At 42.7% G+C, this 24,296-nt stretch overlaps 1 protein-coding gene across 3 annotated transcripts in view; it reads left to right on the top strand.

The window, feature by feature from the left end:
• prdm1a (PR domain containing 1a, with ZNF domain) overlaps nucleotides 1–20,150 on the top strand; it is a 59,896-nt gene extending 39,746 nt beyond the window's left edge. For 2 of the 3 annotated variants that reach the window (XM_077599082.1, XM_077599083.1), the window contains exons 7-14: nucleotides 2,349–2,468; nucleotides 9,728–10,034; nucleotides 13,023–13,307; nucleotides 14,461–14,580; nucleotides 15,248–15,500; nucleotides 16,686–17,500; nucleotides 18,344–18,472; nucleotides 19,489–20,150. In XM_077599082.1, the coding sequence (XP_077455208.1) occupies nucleotides 10,008–10,034; nucleotides 13,023–13,307; nucleotides 14,461–14,580; nucleotides 15,248–15,500; nucleotides 16,686–17,500; nucleotides 18,344–18,472; nucleotides 19,489–19,947 (2,088 nt within the window). In that variant the 5' untranslated portion in view covers nucleotides 2,349–2,468; nucleotides 9,728–10,007 and the 3' untranslated portion in view covers nucleotides 19,948–20,150. Of the gene's footprint in view, nucleotides 1–2,348; nucleotides 2,469–9,685; nucleotides 10,035–13,022; nucleotides 13,308–14,460; nucleotides 14,581–15,247; nucleotides 15,501–16,685; nucleotides 17,501–18,343; nucleotides 18,473–19,488 lie in introns of those variants that run through there. The other variant, XM_077599084.1, reaches the window with a different exon arrangement.
• Nucleotides 20,151–24,296: the final 4,146 nt, after the last annotated feature.

Raw genomic sequence — 24,296 nt, 5'->3', positions numbered from 1 at the left:
TTTTCGATTATCGCGGCCATTTCTGTTCTAAATTGCGCTAACAGAGGGATAATTATACTTCGTTTTGAATCCATTTTGTACTGTAAAAGAGAAATGATTAATTCACAGTGGTCTACAGTCCCTTAGCCAATCAGGACCCAGAACACAATGCACTGTAAAAAATGAAACAAAAACAAAACAGACACTTGTAAAATTACGCTGTAAAAAATCCACGAAAATTAAACCGCGTTATAACGAGGGACAACTGTATCAAAAAGCATATCCATAACCTTTTAGGATGCAAAATATCACGATACATCATCATTTTAATATATCGCCCCACCCCTACATATTAAGCGTGTCTAGCAGCGTCCTCCATAGACACACAAGTCATCTTTGTCCTCCCAAGTGTCCCACTTTACCTTAAATTAAACACACACAAAAAACATCCACACCCGCACTTTTTCGGCCAGTCCAACGTACGTTATCTACCGTCGCGTGTTATCGAGATGGCGTAAAGAGGGCGTGTAGGCGTGTGTACGTACACGTGCGTTTGTTGTCGGCCTTGGGGAGAAAGAAGCCGGCTAGCGCTAAAGTGCTTGTGTAATGGACTGCATACACACAAAGGGGGAGGGGCTAAGGGGAGGAGGGGGCGGGGGGATATAGGTGAGGAAACAACGATGAAGCAATCGCGGGGTAAAAAGGTGAAAGAGTAGTAAATCCATTTCACTTTTCAAGGCTAGCGGGTCACTGGGTTAGCGTTACCCAATACGTTAGCGCATGGGCTAATTTAGCCGCCTGAGCCGAGAAAACACACCCACACACACAGTATATACCAGCACAATATTATTTGATCAATTATACGCCTTCATGTAGTATCGTTTTACCCCAAAAAAGGGTCGCGGGGGTGCTAGAGCCTCGCCCAGGTGGGGGGACACCCTGAATCGGTCGCCAGCCAATCGCAGGGCACTCATAGCAAGGGGGAAATTAGCGGACAATTAGCCTAGCATGGATTTTTTTCCCGGGATGTGGGAGAAATCTGTGGAGGATTACCCGGAGAAAAGCCATGAGAGCCCGGGGACAATATGCAAACTCCACACAGTGAGGATTGAACCCAAGACCCCAAAACGTTGAGGTCGACGCGCTATCCACTCAAAAAAAGATTTGGAAAACTGGTAATATAACTGAAATAAAATTAGGAGGAGGGTTCTCGTGCGCCCCCAAATAGATGGCGCCCATGGCGGTCGCCCACATTGCCCGTAGCAAAAACTGCCCCGCGTATTCTTTGCGTCCGAGCAAAGACTGGGACCCCCCGCTGCCGTTTGCCCTAATTACGTAATCGAGCGAACACGTGTTTAATTTGAAGGTATTGTTATTCATATTGTTATTAATCGCACTCGTGGTCAACAGCTTGGCTTTTGGACGGGGTGAGAGAGGGGGGGGCGTGATTAAATTTTTATTGATTTTTACGTTTTGTCTGGAGTTGGCGGCGGGCGTCATGCCAAACACATGTTTGGCAAACTTTTAACCGGGAAATGGAAATGTTTATTGTTTATTATTATAATAATTTTTTTTAGATAATTTCCAACATTGTAAAAAAGTATTGTTCACGAACACTATTTGTGAACGTCTTGTTTTGTTGATTCGTCAAAGTTGGTCGGAAATAATGAAATGAAATTATGATTCTTCATTTTTATATAAAAATGTAAATCGGCGAGTTGAAAGAAAATGAGCGTCGTTTATTGAGATCATTTATAAAGAGATACCAATTATAAAAAGTGATTTTTAAACCTAAACTCGTCAAAGTTCTCAAAATGAATGTATGATTCTTCATTTTTTTAACAAGATTTGTAAATATGGGCTTCGTTGCATGAACATTTACAAAACATTTAAATTTTTAAAACAATTTTTAGTTTTATAAAGAAGTACCTTTCATAAAATGTGTTTTTTAAACCTGCTTCGTCAAAGTTCTCACAATGGTTACAAAATTATGAAGTCAAATGATTTTTCGTCATTTTTTTTGAACAATATTTGCAAACTGGGATTTCTTGCATGGATATTTAGGGTAAAATGAGTGATTTATTTATTCATTAATTTCTAACATCATAAAAAACGTTCCCAAAATCTAATTGATTTGTTCCAAAATAATAAAACAAAATTATGATTCTTTAAACACATTCTTGTTGAGGTTTTTACAGGCCAATTTGTATCATCTCAAAGAAGTTGTGTTGATAAAACGCCATGTTTGAACTTCTTGTTGACTCGTCAAACGTCCTCGAGCGGCCATTTAATGAGGTCCGTCCGGTTCGTGGAGGTGACAGTCGTGCTCAGCATTTTGATTTTTTCTTCTTCTTCTTTCTTTCCTTAAGTGGCGCCAAGGGGCCGCTTGGCCCTCGGGTCGATGGGTCACCGTGGCTCTGGATCGGCCGGGTTGACACCAGGGTGAGGACCCTCGCTCCGATCCCACACCACCAAGCCATTTTGGGGCGGTAGGTCCACTTTTCTGTCAATCCTGGTCCAGAAAATAATCATATGCACTATTCGTTCCTTCTGCGATACTCACTTAGCGTACAGTTAGCTTAGCATGCATGTTTTTGGGATGTGGGAGGCAACCGGAGTAAAGGGAAAAACCCACACGCAAGCCCAGGGAGAACGAGCAAACTCTATACAGTGAGAATTCACCTGGGATCGAACCCTCGGCCCCAGAAGTGCGAGGCCGACATGCTGACCGCTCTGCCAACCCACTCTATATGTATATAAAATGAACCAACTGGTAACTCGTTAACCAATCATGTCTCGACTTGTTTTCAAGTCCCAGTATGTCAATAGGTGATCTTTTGTCTTTTGGCTCCGCCTCCAACGAGGGACAAAGCAATTAGAGCAAGACTGAACCCAATTTTGAGTCATTTGTTGGGTAAAAAAAATCTAAAGTAACCAAAATGAACAGGAAGTGACCAGTTAATGTTCCAAAATACACAGGAAGTGACCAGTTAATGTCCCATTTTACTATTTCTGAAATTGTATTAGTTTTATATGAAAAATGTATTTGTTTGTCAATAGGTGATCTTGGTTGTCTTTTGGCTCCGCCTCCTACGAGGGGAAAAGCAATTAGAGCAAGATTTAACCCAATTGGGAGTCATTTGTTGGGTAAAAAAAATCTAAAGTGAACAATATGAACAGGAAGTGACCCGTGAATGTCCCAAAATGAACAGGAAGTGACCAGTTAATGTCCCACTTTATTATTTCTAAAATTCTATTAGTTTTCTATGAAAAATTTATTTGTTTGTCCAGAAAAAATAAAAAAACAAGATATAATAATGTCAAAAAAATGATATTTAGGTTTTTAAATGACCCAAACAATTAAAAAGTTAACAGATTCACTGGGTTGGGGGGGGGGGTTAGAGTTACCCCGTGACTCAACACGGGATCTCCATTGTCTGTTGGCCCCACCCACAACCGGTTAAAAAAAAGCAATAACAGCAACATTTAACCCAATTTGGGTCATTCGTCGGGGTCACCCAACCAGCAGAGGCCCGAGCGGCTAATCCCGGCGCCGGGTGGGCGGCGGCCTGCCGCTCTAGGGGAGGTGTCAAGGGTGTTAAGGGTGTAACCGGTCAGCGGGCGAAGGAGCATCCACAGCGCCAAAGCCGGCCCCGCCCCCCTCCGCCGTCCCGGAGGCAAAAGCGCTGTCCGGGGGGTCGCGGGGGGTCAGCGTTGATGGATGAGGGCCGGGCCCGTGGTGGCAGGTGCCCGGCCGGCAGCCCCGTCCCGGGCTAATCGGCGCGCCGCCCCGGACAACGGGGCCCATTTAACCCCCTAATGACCACTCACTCACTGGGCGCGCACACACACAGGAAGAGCGCTTAATGCGGCGGAACGCCACTCGCGTAAATAAAGCGACAAAGACGAATGGTGGGCCGGCCGGGGTGAATCGGGAACGGCGACCAGATTTTTATCGGAAATGCCGATTCGTCGGAGGATCGGTGGCGGCTTTTTTGCATGCGTGCACGCGCCTGCCCGACCTTGAGTAAGACGCACCCGCGCATTTGTCAGTTGGGGCGACAGAAGTTGGCTTCGGTGACCCACTTTCCGTCCGATTTGACGGTTAGACTTTGACGGCGCCGGACGTCCGATCCGTTTGGAATGGGAGGGGCCAACGAGCCAACGTTCCGGTTTAAACGAGTCGGACGTCTAATCTTGTCAATGGCAGGCAGTGAATTATGCCTTTCAATTCCCATTGTAAAGTTGACACTTTTGACCTTTGACCCTCACTTTAAAAAAAAAGTATTTACTTCAACCCTAGTATGATCAATTATTACTACGTATTAGATTTTTTTATTTTTTTTATATGATTTATGATATTCATATTATAATATACACGTTTAGCCTTTTATTTATTCATTACAATTTATATTAAAATATTGATACATAAGCCAGCCCGGCCCGGTGGGTGAGTGTTTCGCGTGTAGGCCTCACGGTGGGTTCAAATCCAGGTCAGTCCACCTGTGTGGCTCCAGCACCCCCCGCCCGCAACCCTAGTGAGGATAAACTGGTTCCGAAAATGAGATGAGATATAATGATACATAATAAAAAATTATTAGGAACTACTCAAATAGCAAATATTGATTTTGTGGCCTAGATGAGCCTTATTGTAATTTTATTTTTTTTAATAACCAAAAATAATCATGTGCTGCTGTAGAAAGGGTTAAACTGGAAGTTTATGTTGTTATGTTACTCACTACAATGTGTCAGTATCTGGTAAATGATATTCCAAAAGAAACTGGAGAAATTTGCCGCAATTTCTTTTATTTTGGAGAATTTCCCGGTCACTTCCCTTTAATATTTGGTCAAATATCATCGTTTTTGGGGCAATTTTGGGTCACTTCCTATTTATTTTAGGAAACTTCCTGCTGATTTGGGGGCATTTCAACACCACTTCCTGATTTTGAATGTCATTTCCTGTCCTTTTTGGGCCTTTTCCTCATCATTTCCTATTTTCTTTTTTGATTAAAAATAATGGCCGCCGATAGAGATGTCTCTTGCGTGTTAGAGTGATAAATCAATGGATTTGGTGGGGGCTTCGTTGACATTAAACGTGCTATCACACAATGGGTTCGATTGAATGAAACATGATTCATCTTGTAGTCGGGAAATTCACTTGTGTGACTAAAATATCTCATTTTCATGTTAGCGCAAAAAAAAAAAAAAAGTCCAATTTGCATGCGTGTCCTGTCTTGTCCTTTTCGTGAACTCCAGATTTGCATGTGCCAATGCACGTGTCTTGATTGCGTTAGTGAAAGTACAAAAGGCTTGATTGCTCACTTGACAATATTAAGGTGCGCTCGGGCCAACGTGCGCCAACCCGCTCATTTGCATATTGGGTGTACGCGCTCGTGTGTGCGCGCTCGTGTGTGTGTGTTCTTTTCTGGGCACTCAATCATACACACACACATGAGATATGGTCTAATATATATTTTTTCATTCATTCATTTTCTGAAATGCTTACCAGGGGTCGCCAGGGGTGCTGGAGTCGATCCCAGCTCAATTTGGACACCCTTTGGTGGCCAGCCAATCATACCAGGGAGTCATTTAGCATATAATTAGCCTAGCTTGATTGTTTTTAGGACGTGGGGGGGAAACAGAGTACCCGGAGAAAACCCACGCAAGCCCATAATATCTATTAGCCCAAAAGTTTTTTAAAAAATGGTATGCACGTTAGTTTTGTCATTTAAAGTTTGACACGTACACCGACTGATGGTACCATTCTTTTCTGTGGGGGTGTGTTTGTGTGTGCGCTCTGAGTCATCGTGGGTTATTTACGGGAGGTGTTTACGTGCGGGTAGCGTACGGGAAGCTTCTGTTTTGTCTGCGCTGGAGTGAGGAGAGATGAGCGTCGTCGGCATGTCTGTCCTTCTCGACGTCTTTTTCACGGGTGTGCGCTTGTGACATCCGTGTCCAAAATATATTATTAGCCAACCACGGCTGTTAGCATAGCGGCCTCATTTCGTAGGCCGTCCTTGAAAAGCCCGAGTGGTGGGATTTTCACCATTTGGGGAAGGAGATAATTTGCCTTGAAAGTTGTTGGTAAGGAAAAGCAAGATGGCTGATTTTCTTGTTTGGTTCAGTTTTTGGAGACTTTTGCGATTATGTTTGATTGGTCAAACTGGTGTCTGTGGTTGATTTTTTTTAATTGACCCAAATGTAGGGCTTTGAACCTAAATGGCTGACTCCGTGTTCGGTTTCAGGCATGGGTCCAAGAGACTTTTTTGTGCGCCCTGTTATCATAGACATGTCCACCATTTTTGGTCTGGATCGGGTTTTTTTTAAGTTGTTCCAGTTAGCACGAATGAAGAATTGACCCAACCGTTGTGCTTTGAACCAAAATGGCTGACTCCGCGTTCGGTTTCAGGCATGGGTCCAAGAGGCTTTTTTGTGCGCCCTGTTATCATAGACATGTCCACCATTTTTTGTCTGGATCGGATTTTTTTTTAAGTCATTCCAGTTAGCATGAATGAAGAATTGACCCAAATGTTGTGCTTTGAACCAAAATGGCTGACTCTGCGTTCGGTTTCAGGTTTGGGTCCAAGAGGCTTTTTTGTGCGCCCTGTTATCATAGACATGTCCACCAACTTTGGTCTGGATCAGATTTTTTTTTTTAAGTCATTCCAGTTAGCATGAATGAAGAATTGACCCAAACGTAGTGCTTTGAACCAAAATGGCTGACTCTGCGTTCGGTTTCAGGCATGGGTCCAAGAGGCTTTTTTGTGCGCCCTGTTTAAATAGATATGTCCACCAACTTTGGTCTGGATTGGTGCAACGGGTGTCTGGGGCTGATTTTTAAACAAAAATTTCCAATACCTTTCCATGGGGCAACCACTGCTTCAAAATGGCCGACTTCCTGCCCAATTTCAAGCCCTTTCCGACCGTTTACAGGTATCCTATTATGATGGATATCACTTTTTTCCCTCTCAAATAGCATTTGTTCTTCTCAAGTGACAGTAACTGCCATTATCGGCCCCGGCCGTCCAATCCGTTTGAACGATCCCAGTTCAAAATATCGCCGTTTCCGTTCGGGGAAGCGTGCGCGTCTGTTGCGCGGCTTGGCTCGCGTGCCCGGGACGCAGATTAGCCTAATTGGAGAGTCCAATTGGCGAGGCGGTTGGGGGTCGGGGGGCTGTTTGTTGTCGGCGTCCGGTGGGCTTCTCGCTCAAGTTTACTCGGCTTTTGTGCCATCTGTTGACATTTGTGTGTGTGTGTGTGTGTGCGCTACAGCGGGGGCGGATTGGCCAGATTAGGGGGGGGGGCGGCGTTCCTTTGCCATTGGTTTTGGGGGGGGGGGGGGGATCATGGCCGCTCTAACCCGCTTAATTCTCCCTAATGGCTTCTCCATTGAGGGATTAAGTCCTGCTATCCGCACAGGCGCAATTGAAGTGCGCAGAAAAACACACAAAAGAAGAAGAAGAAGAAGCGCACAATGGGTCGTCCTTCGCACTCGTTTGGCCGGGCATCAAATGGCCTGTGGGCCGCAATTAACATGTTTGCCATGAAGGGGATCACCTGAGGGGTGGTGGTAGGGGGGTTTGGGAGGGGGCGGACGCATGGACTGGGAAGGATGGCGACTGGGTGGGGGGACGCTTTAAAAGGGGAATGTTCGCTTTCCTTTTGTAAGGCTTTCGCTGACTTGACATCAGTTAGTCCATTTTTAGTTAATTTCTTGGGTGAGTTTTATTTTTACCTAGCATTTTTATCATCATAGTTTTGGGTTATTTATGTTTTCAATTTTTTTAAAACTTGTTTTTGTTAACTCATTTGGTTCTAAATTTATATTGATATCATTTGGTTTTATATTTATATTGATATCATTTGGTTTTATATTTATATTGATATTATTTGGTTTTATATTTATATTGATATCATTTGTTTTTTTATTTACATTTATTTTTCATTTAGTTTGATATTTAATTGACACATTTTCCTCACAAGGGTCGCAGGAGGTGCTGGAGCTAACCCCAGCCAACTGTAGGCGGGGAACATCCTGAATTCGTGGCCAGCCAATCGCAGGGCACGAGGAGGCAAAGGACAACCAATCATAGCTAGTAAGATCTTAGCATAAAATTATGCATGTTTTGGGGATGTGGAAGGAAGTACCCAGACAAAACCCACACAAGAACATGGCGGAGAACATGCTAACTCCACAGGACCCACATGGGATCAAACCCTCGACCTCAAAACGGCGAGGCCGACGCGCTAACCACTTCCCCACTAAGCCGCCTTATTTATTTACCTTTTTCCAACAAACAAAAAAGGGGAATATCCTGAAACATTTTCCTTGGAAGGATTTAATTTAAAGAAGAAAAATAATCTTTATTTGAACTCTTGTATTTGTTTAATTCAAAATAAAATAGCCTAAGAAAAAAAATGTCAATTCTGGTTGGATAAGATGCTTTTTCAGCCAATAATCATCTCCTCAATTTCTGGCAGTGGTGAATTCCTTGTCTTCACATTGCAGTCAACTTGATAATATTTTACACGTGTTAACGTGGAATGAATTTATTCTGGACTTGATCGCATTCGTCCGTCCGTCCGTCCGTCCGTCCGTCCTTTCTATTTTTTGTCCACTTCTGGTTTCCATTTCCGTTTCCATTCATCCCGTGTGTTCATGTGTCATCTCCTCCAATGAGGAACACGCTTGGACAAAACGGGCCTCCGACCACACGTCGCTCTTAAAAAAAGGTTTTAAACGAGTTTGTCTCCACTAGCTGTCCAACCCGTTGGCAGCGGGAGGGTCGGTGGCAGCGGCGGATTCTACATTTGTATTTTTTTATGCGCTTTTCCTTCTTGGATAATGTCGTGACGCGAAAGACGGGGAAAGTTGGCTTGAGACAAAGTGAGATGAGGCATGACAGGCCTTCAGGAGCAGTGCTGCCCCCTACAGGTGCTAATGGGACTTCCTGGGGAAGAATTAAGGGGGGGCCCGGGGTTTCCTGTCACACCACTTGGTTGTGACTCAATACTTCCCCCCAACACACACTAAAGCACCCTTCAAAAAACTCATCCCAACTCAATACAATAAGAGATTACTAAACAAACCAAAATCAAATTTAATGATAAATTACTCTTTAAAAAAGTCCAATTGGAACGAAATAAAGAATAAAAGTATCAATGAGAAAGCACAAAAAAACTGTTTGAAAAAAATAATAATAATAATTTCAAAAGTTAGGATAAAAAGACGTAGCGCTCTTCAACTTAATAATAATATTGTAAATTAAAAGTCTAATAATAATGAAATTAATGAAACAAAAAAAGCAATAATAATGGATGCAATAAAACAAAAAATAAGGTTAAAAAAATCAATTTGAGGCCATAAAATATTTTTTTAATTCAACTACAAGCACAAATAATACATAAAAATGGATGGAGTGCCAAAATATATTTAAAATAATTTCAGGAAAAATAATACTAAGTACAAGCAATAAAAAGCTAAAATAGGTTAATAAAAAATCACATTAAAAAAAAATAAAAAAAAATAAAAACCTAGCAAAAGTCAATAAAAAATCACAGACACAAAAACAATGAAGCACACACTGTCACCCACGAATCGCTAACAACAAACTTTTTTACTCCAAAAAAGAAAGAACCAATCAAATATATTGGCCGTCTATCCGCGTCAATGGCAGCCAGCGACTCCAACGTAACCTGTCGACTCAATTCCTCCCGTGTGTGTGTGTGTGTGTGTTTTCTTTTCCAGCGGAGGAGGCGTGTCCTCTTCACCTCCAGGCGTGTCTTAGCCCGAGTGGGCGTGGCCTGTGGCCCACTCCTCCAGCACATAGCGGCCGTCTGCGTGCCGCCGTCTCTCACACGACCAAAGCAAAGCAAGCAGCACTCGAGCGGAGTACCCAGAGGAGAGCGCCGTCGCGGGTCGGCCGGAGCGCACCTGTCCCCCCCCTCACACAGCCCAGAAGCCAGCGTAACGCGGAGATCCACAGAACCAAGACCCCCACCCCCACCACACCAGACCGGACGTCCTTATGTGCGGATGGGACCAAAGCCCCTCGGTAAATACTTTGGATTTAACTTTCTTCTTCTTCTTCTTTTTCACTCACTTTGCGGCGCGCTTTTGCCTTTTTTTAAACACCTTTTCCCGTCAAAATAAAACATAGATTAAGACGTCCGAGTAACAAACTTTTTTTTGCCCGCTTTTAAAAGGCTTTTTGCATATTTATTAGGGACTGAAAAAGTGTGCTTTATTGGATAGATACTAACATTTAGGGGTGTTTTTTTGTTTCTTTTACATTTTTTAGGGGGGGTTTCAAACATTTTTTTTCTAATTAAGATGTCAGAGCAACAAACTTGAGTTTATTTAATAAGGGACAGAACATATTGATTAAATTATTCATGTTAATGAACTTATATATGTAAAAAAAGGCTACTTTCAAAAGGCTTTTTTTGCGTCTTTTTTAGAATTAGTAAAGATGGAAAACTAAAAATGCATTTTTGGAAACGACTATTTGAGTATGTTAATTCTTTTTTTGCATATTTTTGGGGGGCTTAAAACCCTTTTCTAATTACGACAAATTGACGGTTTCCATTTTTTTGTCCCATCCTTTCAAAAGTCTTTTTTTTAATGTCTTTGATTAGATTAGAAAATATGGTAAAAGTGCGCATTATTGAGTAGAAATTAACATTTGAGTGCGTTAATTGTACCTTTTGCATTTTTGGGGGGGCTTAAAACACTTTTCCAATTAAGAACTTGACGGATTTAAATGTGTCAAATGTTTTTTTTTTGCTTGTCTTTTGCCGTTTTTGAGAAAAGATGGAATACTGTAAAAGTGCGCATTATTGAATAGAAATTCATATTTGAGTGCGTTACGCTTTTAGATGTTTTTAGCTGTTTTTTTGTTGAATAACGGAATATTAAATTGGATAAGTGCATGGGAAATTTTACCTTTGGTGAGGGTATCATAGGAATATTTTTTTATGTATTGCTCTTGTAATGGGTGGAGTTTAAATCATTTTTATTTGCTGGGAATTATTTTGTGGTTTGGGCTAGAAATGGTTAATGGTTAACTGTTGGGAAATAGAAAAAAATAAGCAGGGAAATGATAGGAAATTGAATATTTTGATTGATTTTATTTTGGTTGCAAGGATGTTTGTTGTTGGAAAATGGGTGGGTGGGTTTAAAAAAATGATATTTAAGTTATGTTTGTGTTTTTGGGGGGCAAAAAAGGTTGAAAATTGGCCCAAATGATAAATTTGTGGTTGGAAATGTGTTTAAAAACAAATAACTATTCCTGCTTTAGGATCGTGTTTTATTTGAGGGAAAATAAATGCATGAAATTCGCTTTTGAAAATACTAAATGATGGATGGATGTGGGTTTTTTATGTTTTCTTGAGTATAGTTAGAAAAGGTGAGATGGCAAAATGAAAAGCACACAATTGGATCTTTAAAAAATGTTTGGAAGGCTAAAAAGTGATGTTTTATTGGCTTTTAAAGTTGTCATAACTCGTACTGCGTTTGCGTTTTAGGCTTAAAATGTGTTTTTGTTTTTCTCGACTAAATGACTTGGTTTTGCTTTTCTCATTTTGATGCTGAGGAAAATACACTTAATTTGGAATTTAGGGGGAAAAAGTTGTCTTTTAAGGCTGATTTGAATATATTTTTTTCTCATGAAATGATCAAAAAGTGCACTTTAGTTTTTTTAATCTAAAATGAACTCAATTTGCTATAAAAAAAATCATTTGCTCTATAGCAAACAAAATAAGACAACTCTAATTTTAATATATGACATATATTGACTAGTGTTTTTTTGTTGCTGTTTTTTGCGATTCCACAGTTTCAAAATTCTTTTAAAAAGCCAAATGTGGGTGTTTTTAAGGGTCAAGTTGGGCTATATGCACTTAAAAATATTATATTAATGTAATATCACAAAGGAAAAATGCTTATGGAGACCTTTTTAAGCTTTGTAATATCTCATTTCTTACAAAGAGAAAAATGCTCACTTTTTTTGGTCCAAAATCACAAAATTAGGAAGTTAAAAAACAGGAAACCAACGTGTCATTCCATTTGAAATGAGAGAATTATTGTTGTTTTGCTGAATGAGACAGCAAATATTCTTGCTCATTTCTTTTGGCATCATTTTGGAATTCCAAGCAGCTCCCTCTTCTTTTTTATTATTATTATTACATCATTAATAATGAGTAGTCACACGTTGTAACATGACGAAATTAAAGTCAAAATTACTATGAGAAAAAAAAAGTTGCAATAATACAAGAAATAAGTTGTAATATTATGAGAATAAGGTCATATTATATTATTATATTAAAATTTCAGCCCCCCCCACCAGTCAAATTTAATTGGACGTCTATTGCCGTCAATGGCAGTGAAATGTCAATATTCACTGCCAGCTTTCCCAGTTGAAATGGATTTAATATTTATAACATGAAAATAATCAATTTTTTGTACTATAAAAATAATAATGATAATGAAGTTAACCTTGCAATTCATCGTGATTAAACATTTTATGTTTTAATTTTTAATATGGACACATTAACTTACACTACTGGAAGCAAAAATGTTCCATAAGCGCAAAAAAAGTAAAATATTTTTTTAAAGCAAAATAGCTCGTTATCAAATTGGATTTTTAAAATAAAAAAAATACATTTGTTCATTTAAAACAAACATACTGAAATCATACAGTTTCCTCCATTCATTGGAATTAATGTAAAGACAGCATGTAAATGGTTAACTCCACCTGGTGTCCAACCTGAGAACTGCAAGAAAATGTAGCATGGACTCAAGCTTCTTGTGCGAGCTTTTTTCGGATTTTTTTTCCTTTTTTTTTTTAAGTGGGCAGCTCGACAGCCATAACGTTCATTTGCTGCCGACCCTCCCACTTGAGCGATAGTCCAGTCATTTAAATTGACGACCGAAGGATGATCGAACACAGTTTTTGGATGTATCTCTTTGTCGTTGGTGGCTAAAGAGTTGAATTTTGACGTGAGCGAGTGACTAACTGACAAACATTTGTCCCCCCCCCCCACAGGCGACCTCTCAAAGCTCGGCCATGTTGACCAGTGAGGGGGCGCACGCCGTGGAGCGGGACGATGCCAAGATGGCGTCGGCCTCCCCGGACGCCGACGCCGACGCCGAGACCGAGGCGGACATGAGCCGCTGGACGGAGGCCGACTTCGAGGAGAAGTGCACCTACATCGTCAAGGATACGGCGCGGGAGGCCGGGACGGACGCCGGCGCCGTCGGCGATGGCGTCAGGGCCCGTGCCTCGCTGCCCCGGAACCTCATGTTCAAACACGCGGCTGACGGCAAAGAGGTAAGACCATCAAAACAAAACAAAACTAAACAAAAATGGCAAGATGATTGCAACAGTTCTTGATAAATTCGCTTATAAATCCAAGAAGAAAACAAAAACACTATTTGCCCCGCCCATAAAAAACCCCCGCCCATTTTAGTTGTCGTTTGCTATCAACGCTAAGCTTCCTGCGGACAAGAAAGTTCCTGATGAAATAATCCATACCAACTTTTGACCGCAATGGGGGTTCTTGACGCCCTCATTTTTCACCTCTGTTAAGTCTTTAAGTGTCTTTGATGGTCATCAAAGTTCCCCGGCAACTACGGGCACCAGGCAAACAACCAATTTAGCCTACAATTAGCCTAGCTAGCATGTTATGGGATGTGGGAGGACACTGAAGTACTTGGAGAAAACCCACACAAGCCCGAGGAGAACATGCAAAACTCCACACTACAGTGAGGGCCCACCTGGGAATCGAACCCACAGCCCTAAAACTGCGAGGCCGACGCACTAAACACTTTACACCAGCCAGTCTAGCGTTTAAACAATAAAAGGTACTCTTTTGAGAAGAAATGTAAAAAAAAAAAAAAACAGTAATCCCTTGATTATCGCAAATTCATTACTTTGCGTTTTTTTCCTGCTATTAATTATTTTATTTTATTTTTACATTAAAAGTTCATAAAAATTGAAAATCCACGCTATAAAACTCGTAAGCGGAAAAAGTAAAAAAAATAGAAATGTTATTTTTTGGTAGGAGTGACACTTTTTTGCGATTTTTCAATTATGGCGGCCATGTTTGGTCTACATTAACCGCGATATTCGAGGGATTACTGTATTGTAAAAAAAAAGATTTTTTGACAATACACTTGTTTTTTACGAGTCATCAACGGCTGCCAAAATAAGAGCAACTTATTTTAAGAATTGGGTTTGAAATTTTGCTTTAGATTTTCCCTGGTTTTTTTTGAATATATTTTATTTTCTGTACTTTTGTTTTCCCATTTCTTTGTTAAAATTTAAATATATCTTGATTCAACATTTTTTATTAATCATTTCACATATTTTTGTGACTTTCCCCCTGTTTCTTCTTATTTATAATTATTTGTTCTTCAAACTTTTTTCTTTTTTTTTAAGAATAAATAGTAATTTAAGTCTGTTTTTGTTGTTGTTTTTGTAGGTGGTGGGCGTATGCAGCCGCGAGTACATCCCCAAAGGAACCCGCTTCGGACCCCTGGTGGGCCAAATCTACACGGCCCAAAGCGTGCCCAAGGACGCCGACCGCAAGTATTTCTGGCGGGTGAGCGTCCCGACCGACCGAGCCTTCCGTCCTCTGACGCGACGCGCAGGAAGTCTCGCTTTCGGGGAAGGAAATGAGGTCACAGGAAGCGTCGCGCAACAAAACAAATGAAGCGCCTCTTGGCTATGTTCTCATGAGATAACCCATCATTTTTTTGGGAGGGGGAGGGGCTTATTGGGGAAAGTTTGTCAAATAATAGCCAAATACTTTTTTTTTATTTTGAAAATTTTGTATTTTATTCTTGAAAAAAACTATTTGCGCAAGATTTTAGTGGAAAAAAAATCTGGATTCATCAACAAAATCAACAAATTTGGCACTTTTCTGAGAATGAACTATTTGAAACTTTATGAAAAATAGTCTTTATTACAAAATACTATTTTTGACATTTGTCAGTTCAACGATTCATTTTGAAACACAACTTCCTGTCCTAAATACGTTTGGCATTTCGCACCTTGTCAAAACGCGCCATTATTTTGAAAGTAGCGCGCTCACATTTTCATCAATTGTTTCAAACAGTGTGTTAGCGAAAACCCAAAAAGTGGTCATCATCGATTGGCTGTTTTTTTTAGTTCTTGGCAAGAATGAGCTATTGAAAAAAAGGAAATTATTTGTAGAAATAACACATTTTATCGAGTTTGTAACGCCAATGTTTCGCGTCTTTTTTTAGATCTACGCCGACGGCGACTTCCGGCATTTCGTGGACGGTCTTGACGAGGGGCGCTCCAACTGGATGCGCTACGTCAACCCGGCCCGCACGGCGGCCGAGCAGAACGCGGCGGCGTGCCAGAACGGCTCCGACGTTTACTTCTACACGGTGCGGCCGGTGCCCGCCGGCGCCGAGCTGCTGGTGTGGTACTGCCGCGACTACGCGCGACGACTGCGCTACCCGCCCTCCGGGGAACTGGTGGTGCACAAACTCAGTAAGTCCTTCCCACCCGCTCGTCATTGGATGGTGACATTGAGATTAAAAAAAAAAAAAATTATCACAAAAATAGTTTTTTTTTACTCATTTTTTTCCACGTCTAAATGTGTGGTAAATTGTAAAATAGTCTTGTATTAGTATTGTTTATATTATATTAAAGTATACCTATTAATAAACCTATCAAAGATAAAAAACATCTTTTATAATAGTGTATATTCATACTAAAAAAAGATTAGAAAGAAAGACTACTTTGATTTCAATTAGTAGTGTATGTACTAAAAAGAGTTAAACACTCATCTACCGTATATAAACAAGTGTGTGTGAGTGTGTGTGTGTGTGTGTGTGTGTGTGTGTGTGTCCCTGCCCCCTCTTGAACTTCCTGTCTGAACCGCTGACAGATTGAAATCTCCAAGATGGCGGCCATGTTTGTTTAGCTTTAAGAGGAGGAGGAAGACTTGCTGATAACCTCCTTGTTTACTCACCGACGCCTCACTCACTCACTCATTCACTCGCTCACTCGCTCGCTCGCCCATTTGCGTGTGCGCCGGGACACACACGTTGCGTCACTCTTGAACCGTGGTGGCCATCTTGCTCTCGCGTCAATCATTGGACGGCGATAAGAGTCCAATTAGGGCTAGCTTAATGCTAATATGCAATGGTAGATGCTATTGAACTCACTTAAAACTTATTTCTTAACTCTCTAAATAATATTGTGGGAATATTTGCAAGACAAATGTATCAAAATGCACAAAAATGGTAGTTAAAAACTTTTTTAAAAACTTTAGGATCAGATCTGAGAACAAGAAATTGGATTGGATAACTTTATTCATTGTGACAGTAACAAGAAAAAGGCATAGTTCTAAGTTAGACAGTACAGTCAAAGGTCGCAGAACAACAAAGCAAAAAGTACAAAGCAAATCAAAGTCAATGGGAACATTAAGATATTTCATAATAAATCCCTTTTTACTTTACTTTGTACTTTATACTTTTTACTTTCATGTTTTTACAATTTTCCTTGTTCTGTTAGCCTGACTTCTTTCGGCTACTTCTTTTTTTGGAACCATTCAGCCATGCCTACGCTGTCACACACATGGGACTATTGTGGTGCTCTTTTTGCTAGCTTAACGTGCTTAGCTTAGCCTGTCACTGGATCTCACTTAAAAAGTAACCCATTTTTTTGCAGAACAATCGCTGTTGGAGGCCAAGCAGCATCGGGCGTCGGAGCCCTCGCCGGCGCCGGCGTTGCCGCCCTCCGTCCCCGCCCCCCGACCCCCCAAGCGGGAGCACAGCGTCCTGTCCATCCTGCGCGACGCCCCCAAAAGCGAGGCCACCCGCCCGCGCTGCGCCTACAGCCCCGATCGGCCCCTGTACCCGCGGGCGCTGTACCCGGCGGCGGCCCTCAGGGCGCACCCGGAGGATTTCCTCCCCACGGGCTACCCGCGTTCCCCCGGCGAGCGCTCCTCGGCCACGCCCAGCCCGGAAAGCAGCCCCCGGGGGAGCCCGTACGGATTGGCGCCCTTCCCCGGCTACTCGCCGCCGTCGGCCGGCGCGCTGTCGCCCTTCTACGCCGCGGGGGCGCCGTACTCCCGCTACCTCCTGCCGCATCACTACGCGCCCCCCGTCTACCCCGGGATGTACCCGCTCTACCTGCCGGCCCTTCTGCCCTCCGAGGCGGCCGGGCGCCGCTTCCTGGCGGCGGAGGCCAGCCGGCCGGCGCCCGAACTCCTCCCGCCGAGCGCCGGCGGCGCCTTCTCGGCCTCCCTCAAGGAGAGGGCGGCGGCGCGGCGACCCTACGGCGCCGCCGCCGTGGCCGAGCGGGGGTCCGGCAAACGCTGCGACTCGGACGAGGAGGCGGAGCCGGCCAAGGCCAAGCGGGGGGTGGGCGTGGGCACGGCGGGCTACAAGGCGCTGCCTTACCCCTTGAAGAAGCACAACGGGAAGATCAAGTACGAGTGCAACGTGTGCACCAAGACCTTCGGCCAGCTGTCCAATCTTAAGGTGAGCGCAATCCACGCGTGCTTTTATAACTATTTTAAGGCGGCGGCGGCCATGAAGCAGCTACAAAACCTTAAATCGATAAAAATACGTCTGGAAGGACTAGTGACCAGTTTAGGTTATAGTCTGCTGAGATAAGCTCCAGCGCCCCGCAACCCTGACAAGGAGAAACAGTGTTAAAAAAAGTGACAGAATTAAATTGACTGATCCAAAAATATGCAATTGCTGGCTGGCGACCAATCCTGGGTGTAGTTATTTTTCCCAGAGTCTGTCAGGATAGACTCCCAACACCCCGCGCGACCCTAAGTGGTACGGAAACTGAATGAATCGAATGAAAATATGCCCGGACGGTCTGGCGACCAGTTTAGGGTATAGTCCAGCACCCCCGCGACCCTTACAAGGAGAAGCGCTGTTGAAAAGGAAGTAATGAATTGTACTGGCTTAAAAATATGATATATCTGACAGGGCACCATTCTAGGGTGTTGTGCGCCTTTTTCCCGAGAGTCTGCCGGGATAGGCTCCAGCACCCCCGCGACCCTGACAAGGAGAAGCGGTGTTTAAAATGAAAAAAATGAATTGTATTGGCTTAAAAATAGGATATAACTGACAGGCGACCATTCTAGGGTGTTGTGCGCCTTTTTCCCAGAGTCTGCCGGGATAGGCTCCAGCACCCCCGCGACCCTGCTGAGGAGAAGCGATGTTGAAAATTAGGTTTTTTTGTTTTTAAATAAGATGGGCAGTCAGTCCAAAAGAGTTGCGCGAACTAGTTGCAAGCTAAAATGCTAGGCTACGTTTTTTTTTAGATGTCCTCCTCTCCTTATTTTGAACCCGGTGACCCACTTTCAGGTCCACCTCCGCGTCCACAGCGGCGAGCGACCCTTCAAATGTCAGACGTGCAACAAGGGCTTCACGCAGCTGGCCCACCTGCAGAAACACTACCTGGTCCACACGGGGGAGAAACCGCACGAGTGCCAGGTAACGACCGCCGTGGAAAATGCAACCCAAAGAAAGAAAGAAAGTAGCGCCGGCTCGGATGAGTCAGCTAAAATCATGTCAGAGAGAACACGCGCTAACTTGAGGGCTTTCCGCAGCCGTTTCTGCGGAAAATCGCTTTGTATTTTCACCAGAAATTTCCTCAGAAGAGTGAATACACTGTTTTTCGATCGTTTCGAAAGGGGTTATATCGGGGTCAGTATTAAAGATCACGGAACAAATCATGCTAATTGGAGTAAAACGGTCATATTTGTACCTGAAATGTCCTCAGAAGAGTGAATACACTGTTTTTCGCTCGTTACCAAAGGGTTTATATTGGCTAGTATTTAGGATTGTGGAACGAATCATGCTAATCATACTAAAACGGGGTTTGGGAACCTATCGCAAGCCACGTGTCTCTTTAAATGGGTGCTTATGGCTCTTCGCTAACCTGGACGTGTATTTTTTGGTTTACATTTTAAATGGACTCTCAAAGAAATACACTTAAAAATGTGAATTGTTAATGCTATATTGGTGAAAAAGGTTGAGTTTATTTAATAAAGGGACAATACATATTAATGATCATATATATGTAAAATGTAAGATTATAGCTTCAGGATTTGGAAGCAGTTTATTTTGTAAGTAGAGGTAGTGGCATACAGGAATTGTTGTTTTGAAGCAGTTCGTAAGTAGAGGTAGCAGCATACAGGAATTGTTTGATAATGCTTCTACTTACAAAACTCTCTGGAAGCAGTTCATTTTGTAAGTAGAGGTAACGGCATACAGGAACTGTTGTTTGATAATGCTTCTACTTACAAAAAACCCTTTGGAAGCAGTTCGTAAGTAGAGGTAGCGACATACAGGAATTGTTTGATACTTCTACTTACAAAAAAACCTTTGGACTTAGTTCATTTTTTAAGTAGAGGTAGTGGCGTACAGGAATTGTTGTTTGATTTTTGCGTTTGGTAACCTGAAGCACAGGCTAAGTCGAGGTCTGATTGGATGTTTGTGTTGTTCAGGTGTGCCACAAGCGCTTCAGCAGCACCAGCAACCTGAAGACGCACCTGCGCCTGCACTCGGGCGAGAAGCCGTACCACTGCAAACTCTGCCCGGCCAAGTTCACGCAATTTGTCCACCTCAAACTCCACAAGCGTCTGCACTCGCGCGAGCGCCCGCACAAGTGCCCGCATTGCCAGCGCCACTACATCCACCTGTGCAGCCTGCGCCTCCACCTCAAGGGCTACTGCCCCGCCCCCGGCGGCGGCGGCGTGGCCGCCTCCCCCGACGAGCTGCGGCGCGCCAACGAGGAAATCGAACGCTTCGACCTGAGCGAGCACGCCGAACAGCTGGAGCGACTCCGGGGCGGCGCCGAATTGGACGCCGTGCTGGAGAAGCAGGTTCTGGGGGCCGCCCGCCGCCACGCCTCCGTCATCAAGGCGCGCCACGGGCTGGCCGTCAAGCAGGAGGCGGAGCCGTGAGGGCAGGGCCCCGCCCCCCCCATCCCCACTTCGGGGACTCGCTACTCAGGGCTGAAATTTGACAATCCAAAGGTCTTCATTTCCACCCACGCCTCTACTTTTAATTTATTTCCAGAACATTCTTCAGGGCCGACCGGCCGCACCATTCCGCCGCCATTTGTCCCTGAAAGTCATTCACCGCCAATGACGGCGATCCACGTCAAATTGAATAGCTAAGAAGGGAACATTTTTTCATTTTTCATCGACGCAATGTGTTACGTACTCATTTTAAAGTCACTATCAGATGTCCAATCCAATTGCCGGAAGACCAAAATTCACCTTTTGAATCAAATACAAGCAGAGGTCGAAAAAAAACTGAAAAAAAAGACGAGAAGCAGATGGATTTCTTATGTTTGAGCGCCCCCAGTGGTCGGGCGGTGGAATGACAACGCGCTAAAGAGGGAAAATGGCCCATTTTTTTGAAAGCCTCTTTTCTCCGTCAATGGCGGTCAATGATTGAAAAAACAGGAACAAAGGGCAAGTGTGTGTGTGTGAGTGTGTGTGTATGTATGTGTGTCACAACAGTTACCTCAGAGTTTGTGTGTGTGTGAGTGATGGGGAAAAAGGCTAAAGATGGAACTTTTTTTTCTATTTATTTGTTCTTTGGCTACTTAGGGAAGAAGAAGAAATGAAAATGGAATGCGGCCGGTCAACATGTAGCACGTGTTTTTGTTTTTTTGTCTATTTTGTTTTTATGGATGATGACTTACTTCCAAACCAAAGTTGACTTCCCCCAAAAGAAGGAAGAATGTGAACAATGGACTTTTATTTATTTGTTCTTTTTGTTTTTTTTTGTATTGTCACATTTGATTTTCATTTGGAAGGAAAGAAGGAAGGAAGGAAGGAAGGAAGGATGGTGCACAAAGTCAGCCGAGAAACCAAAGTGGAACACATTTAAAAATTGCAGGAATTTATCAAAGGGAAGTTGTTCCTTTTTTTTTTTTTACTCGAATGTTATCAATTTTGTGATTCCCAAGTTTTTTTTTTTTGTAATATTGTGTGACACTCCAAACCAAAGTTGCAAATGTCCAAAGCTGGAAAAACTTTAATTTATTTGTATTTTTTATTTTTTTTGATGGACATTTTTTTGTCCATTTTTATTTCCATTTCATTTTAAATTTGATTTTCCTTTTATTTTGTTCTTGATTAATTTTGAACAATTTATTTTCAATCATTAGTTTTCCTTTTTTTTTTAACTTTCCAATCAATTTTAATCTTAATTGAGCTTAATTTTGAACATTCATTTTGTTTATCTCCAATTCTCACTTTTTTGTTTAATTTAAACATTCATTGGCTCTTTTTAATTTTTGTTATTTTAATTTTGATCCGATTTTTTAAAATTATTAATCTATTGAATTTGACAATTAGCTTTCATTTTTTAATTTGATCCATTTCAATTTTGATTCTATTTAATTTGCTGTCTGATTTTATTTTCAATGAGATGTTATCATTCATTTAAATTTTGATTAGTTCCCTTTATTTCAATGACTTTGAAATGTCACGTTATTTCCTTTGAAAACCCAAAATCATTCTTAGTTCAACTTTAGTTGTTTTCAATACAATTTTTAATTGTTCATTTCAATTCATTTTCATGTCAAATTAGATTATTTTCTTGGAGTTTTAATGCATTTTTTTTAAAAAAAAATTCTCGAATTGTGAATAACAAACCAAAGTTTTGTGTCTTAGAAAGAATGTGAAAAAGAAAAATCTTTGATCAACTCACCGTCTGCCGCCATCGACGGCGGCAGACGTTCCGAGCCGAGCCCCAGGCCCCGCCCACTCTGACCAAAAAGCATCTCGTCCGTCGTTCTTCTAGCTTTAACTCCACCCACGAGTTGCGTGCGTCTGTGTTTGTTTACATGCTGGTTGGTTTACAAATTGTTTTATTTATGTGCAAATAAATGTCCAAATGTGTAAATTATCAGGAGAATTATTATAAATGTTCACTGCTTTTAATCCAAACGCTGGCCTCTTCTTATTTATGTCTTTTTGTTGATTGGGAAATGAATACAGATAATACTATTTGCGGGCCAAACTCAATGAACAATGTGCAATAAACTGCTAAAACTTTGCTTTTCCTACAATTATAGGTGCGACTCTAAATATGGGATCTGATGTCCTCGTTGGCCTAATGGCATACTGCCCTGAAAAACTGAAAAAGTTAAGCAGGGTCGGCCCAGGTTAGTATTTGGATGGGAGACCAACCCACCGACTGATCGATCGCCTGGCAACTCCAACTTACTCTTATGTTACCAAGTGTGACAGTTAGCCTGTGAGAAGCAGTGGCATCTATCATTCACACTACTTCTATTGGAGGGTCGTGGCTTAACTGGTTAGTGCGTCGCCCTCGGAAGCATGGAGCTCTGGCTGCGTGGGTTCAAATCCCCATTCGGTATACCTTTTTGTTTATCTCTTTGTGCCCTAAACCCATGTCAATTTTTTTTTTTTTACTTGAACTATTGTGGGCTCCACTGGCTGAGTGGTTAGAGCATTAGCCTCTGAGAGCCAGGGTCCTGGGTTCGAATCCTGGTCAATAACTGGAAACAAAAATCTTGATTGCCTCCCGCCAGAGGTGCAATGGGACCAAATGTTTTGGTCCCAAAACACATGGACATTAAGACACTTGGTCCCCTCCCGCCGAAGGCGGGAGGGGACCAAGTGTGTTGGTCCCCTCCCGCCGAAGGCGGGAGGGGACCAGGTGTGTTGGTCCCCTCCCGCCTTCGGCGGGAGGGGACCAGGTGACCAACACACTTGGTCCCCTCCTGCCTTCGGCGGGAGGGGACCAGGTGATCAACACACTTGGTTCCCTCCCGCCTTTGGCGGGAGGGAACCAAGATTTTTGTTTCCGGTTGTGACCGGGATGCGAACCCACGACCCTGGATCTCAGAGGCTAATGCTCTAACCGCTCAGCCGGCGGAGCCCCCAATAGTTTAAGTTAAAAAAAAAAATTTGACATGGGTTTAGGGCACAAAGAGATAAACAAAAAGGTATACCGAATGGGGATTTGAACCCACGCAGCCAGAGCTCCATGCTTCCGAGGGCGACGCACTAACCAGTTAAGCCACGACCCTCCAATAGAAGTAGTGTGAATGATAGATGCCACTGCTTCTCACAGGCTAACTGTCACACTTGGTAACATAAGAGTAAGTTACAGCCAGGTGGTAAGGTAGTCTCCCATCCAAATACTAACCTGGGTCAATCCTGCTTAACTTCCAAGTTTTTCAGGGCAGTATGCCATAAGGCCAACTAGGACATCAGATCCCATAGCTTGAGTAGCAGCTATAATTTGAGCAAAAACAAACCATGACCTGTTAGTGCACATTTTTCATGAGAACAAACCTTTGACCTCATCATCCAAAATGTCATGACCTGTTGAAAATAACAAACATATCCTTCCAATTTAACAACAATCCCATTTTCATTCTTAACTCCTTTTCTCACTTTTTCGACCTTTGACCTCATGACGCTAAAACGTCTTTAAGTTCATATTCCAAACATATGCTGCAAAGTTCATCATAATCAATTATTTATTGCAAAACACGCACATTTAGAAATCTCTATGTGGCAGCCCAGCGGCCGAGTGGTTAGCGCATCGGCCTCACAGTAGAGGACCTGGGTTCAAATCCAGGTCGGTCCCTCTGTGTTGAGTTTGCATGTTCTCCCTGACCCTGTGTGGGTTTCCCCCGGGTACTCCAGTTTCCTCCCACATTCCAAAAAAAACATGCATGGTAGGCTGATTAGACACTTCAAATTTCTCCTAGCTAAGAATATTTTTTGTCTCCTCGTGCCCTGTGATTGGCTGACCCCCCGCCTCTGGCCCAAAGTCAGCTGGGATAGGCTCCAGCACCCCGACGACCCTAGCGAGGATAAAGCGGTTCAGAAAATGAATGAATGAATATCTATGTATATGCTAAAGTGCAATCATGTCTTTAAGGTTATTTTCTTTTTACGAATAAAACTCGTCCTTCGTTTAAACTAAAGTCCAAAAAATGTCTTTTTAGGTTATTTTCCTTTCACGAATCAAAGTGCTCCGTCACCCTACAAAGAGTTAACTCCCGTCCGCCTGACAGTTGAAAAACAACATCAAATGAAACTAACTGGAAGACGGCGTGTTAGCGCACGTAGCATAGCGCTCGCTCGCGGGAGAAACAAAACAAATTCTCTTTCCTGGGTGAACCAACTCTTCATTCCCAGACAGCCGCACACGTACAAAGCTGTTATTAGTGTTGTGTACAGACTAGAGAAGAAGAAGATGAAGACGACAATGACGTCAACTTTGATGTTTTTCAGGTGCCTGGCCTTCGCAGACC

The sequence above is a fragment of the Stigmatopora argus genome, chromosome 4, assembly GCF_051989625.1.
Source record: "Stigmatopora argus isolate UIUO_Sarg chromosome 4, RoL_Sarg_1.0, whole genome shotgun sequence".
Classification (NCBI taxonomy): domain Eukaryota; kingdom Metazoa; phylum Chordata; class Actinopteri; order Syngnathiformes; family Syngnathidae; genus Stigmatopora; species Stigmatopora argus.
Note: the sequence above shows the minus strand (reverse complement) of the source record. Positions and strands in the feature narration are given on the sequence as shown.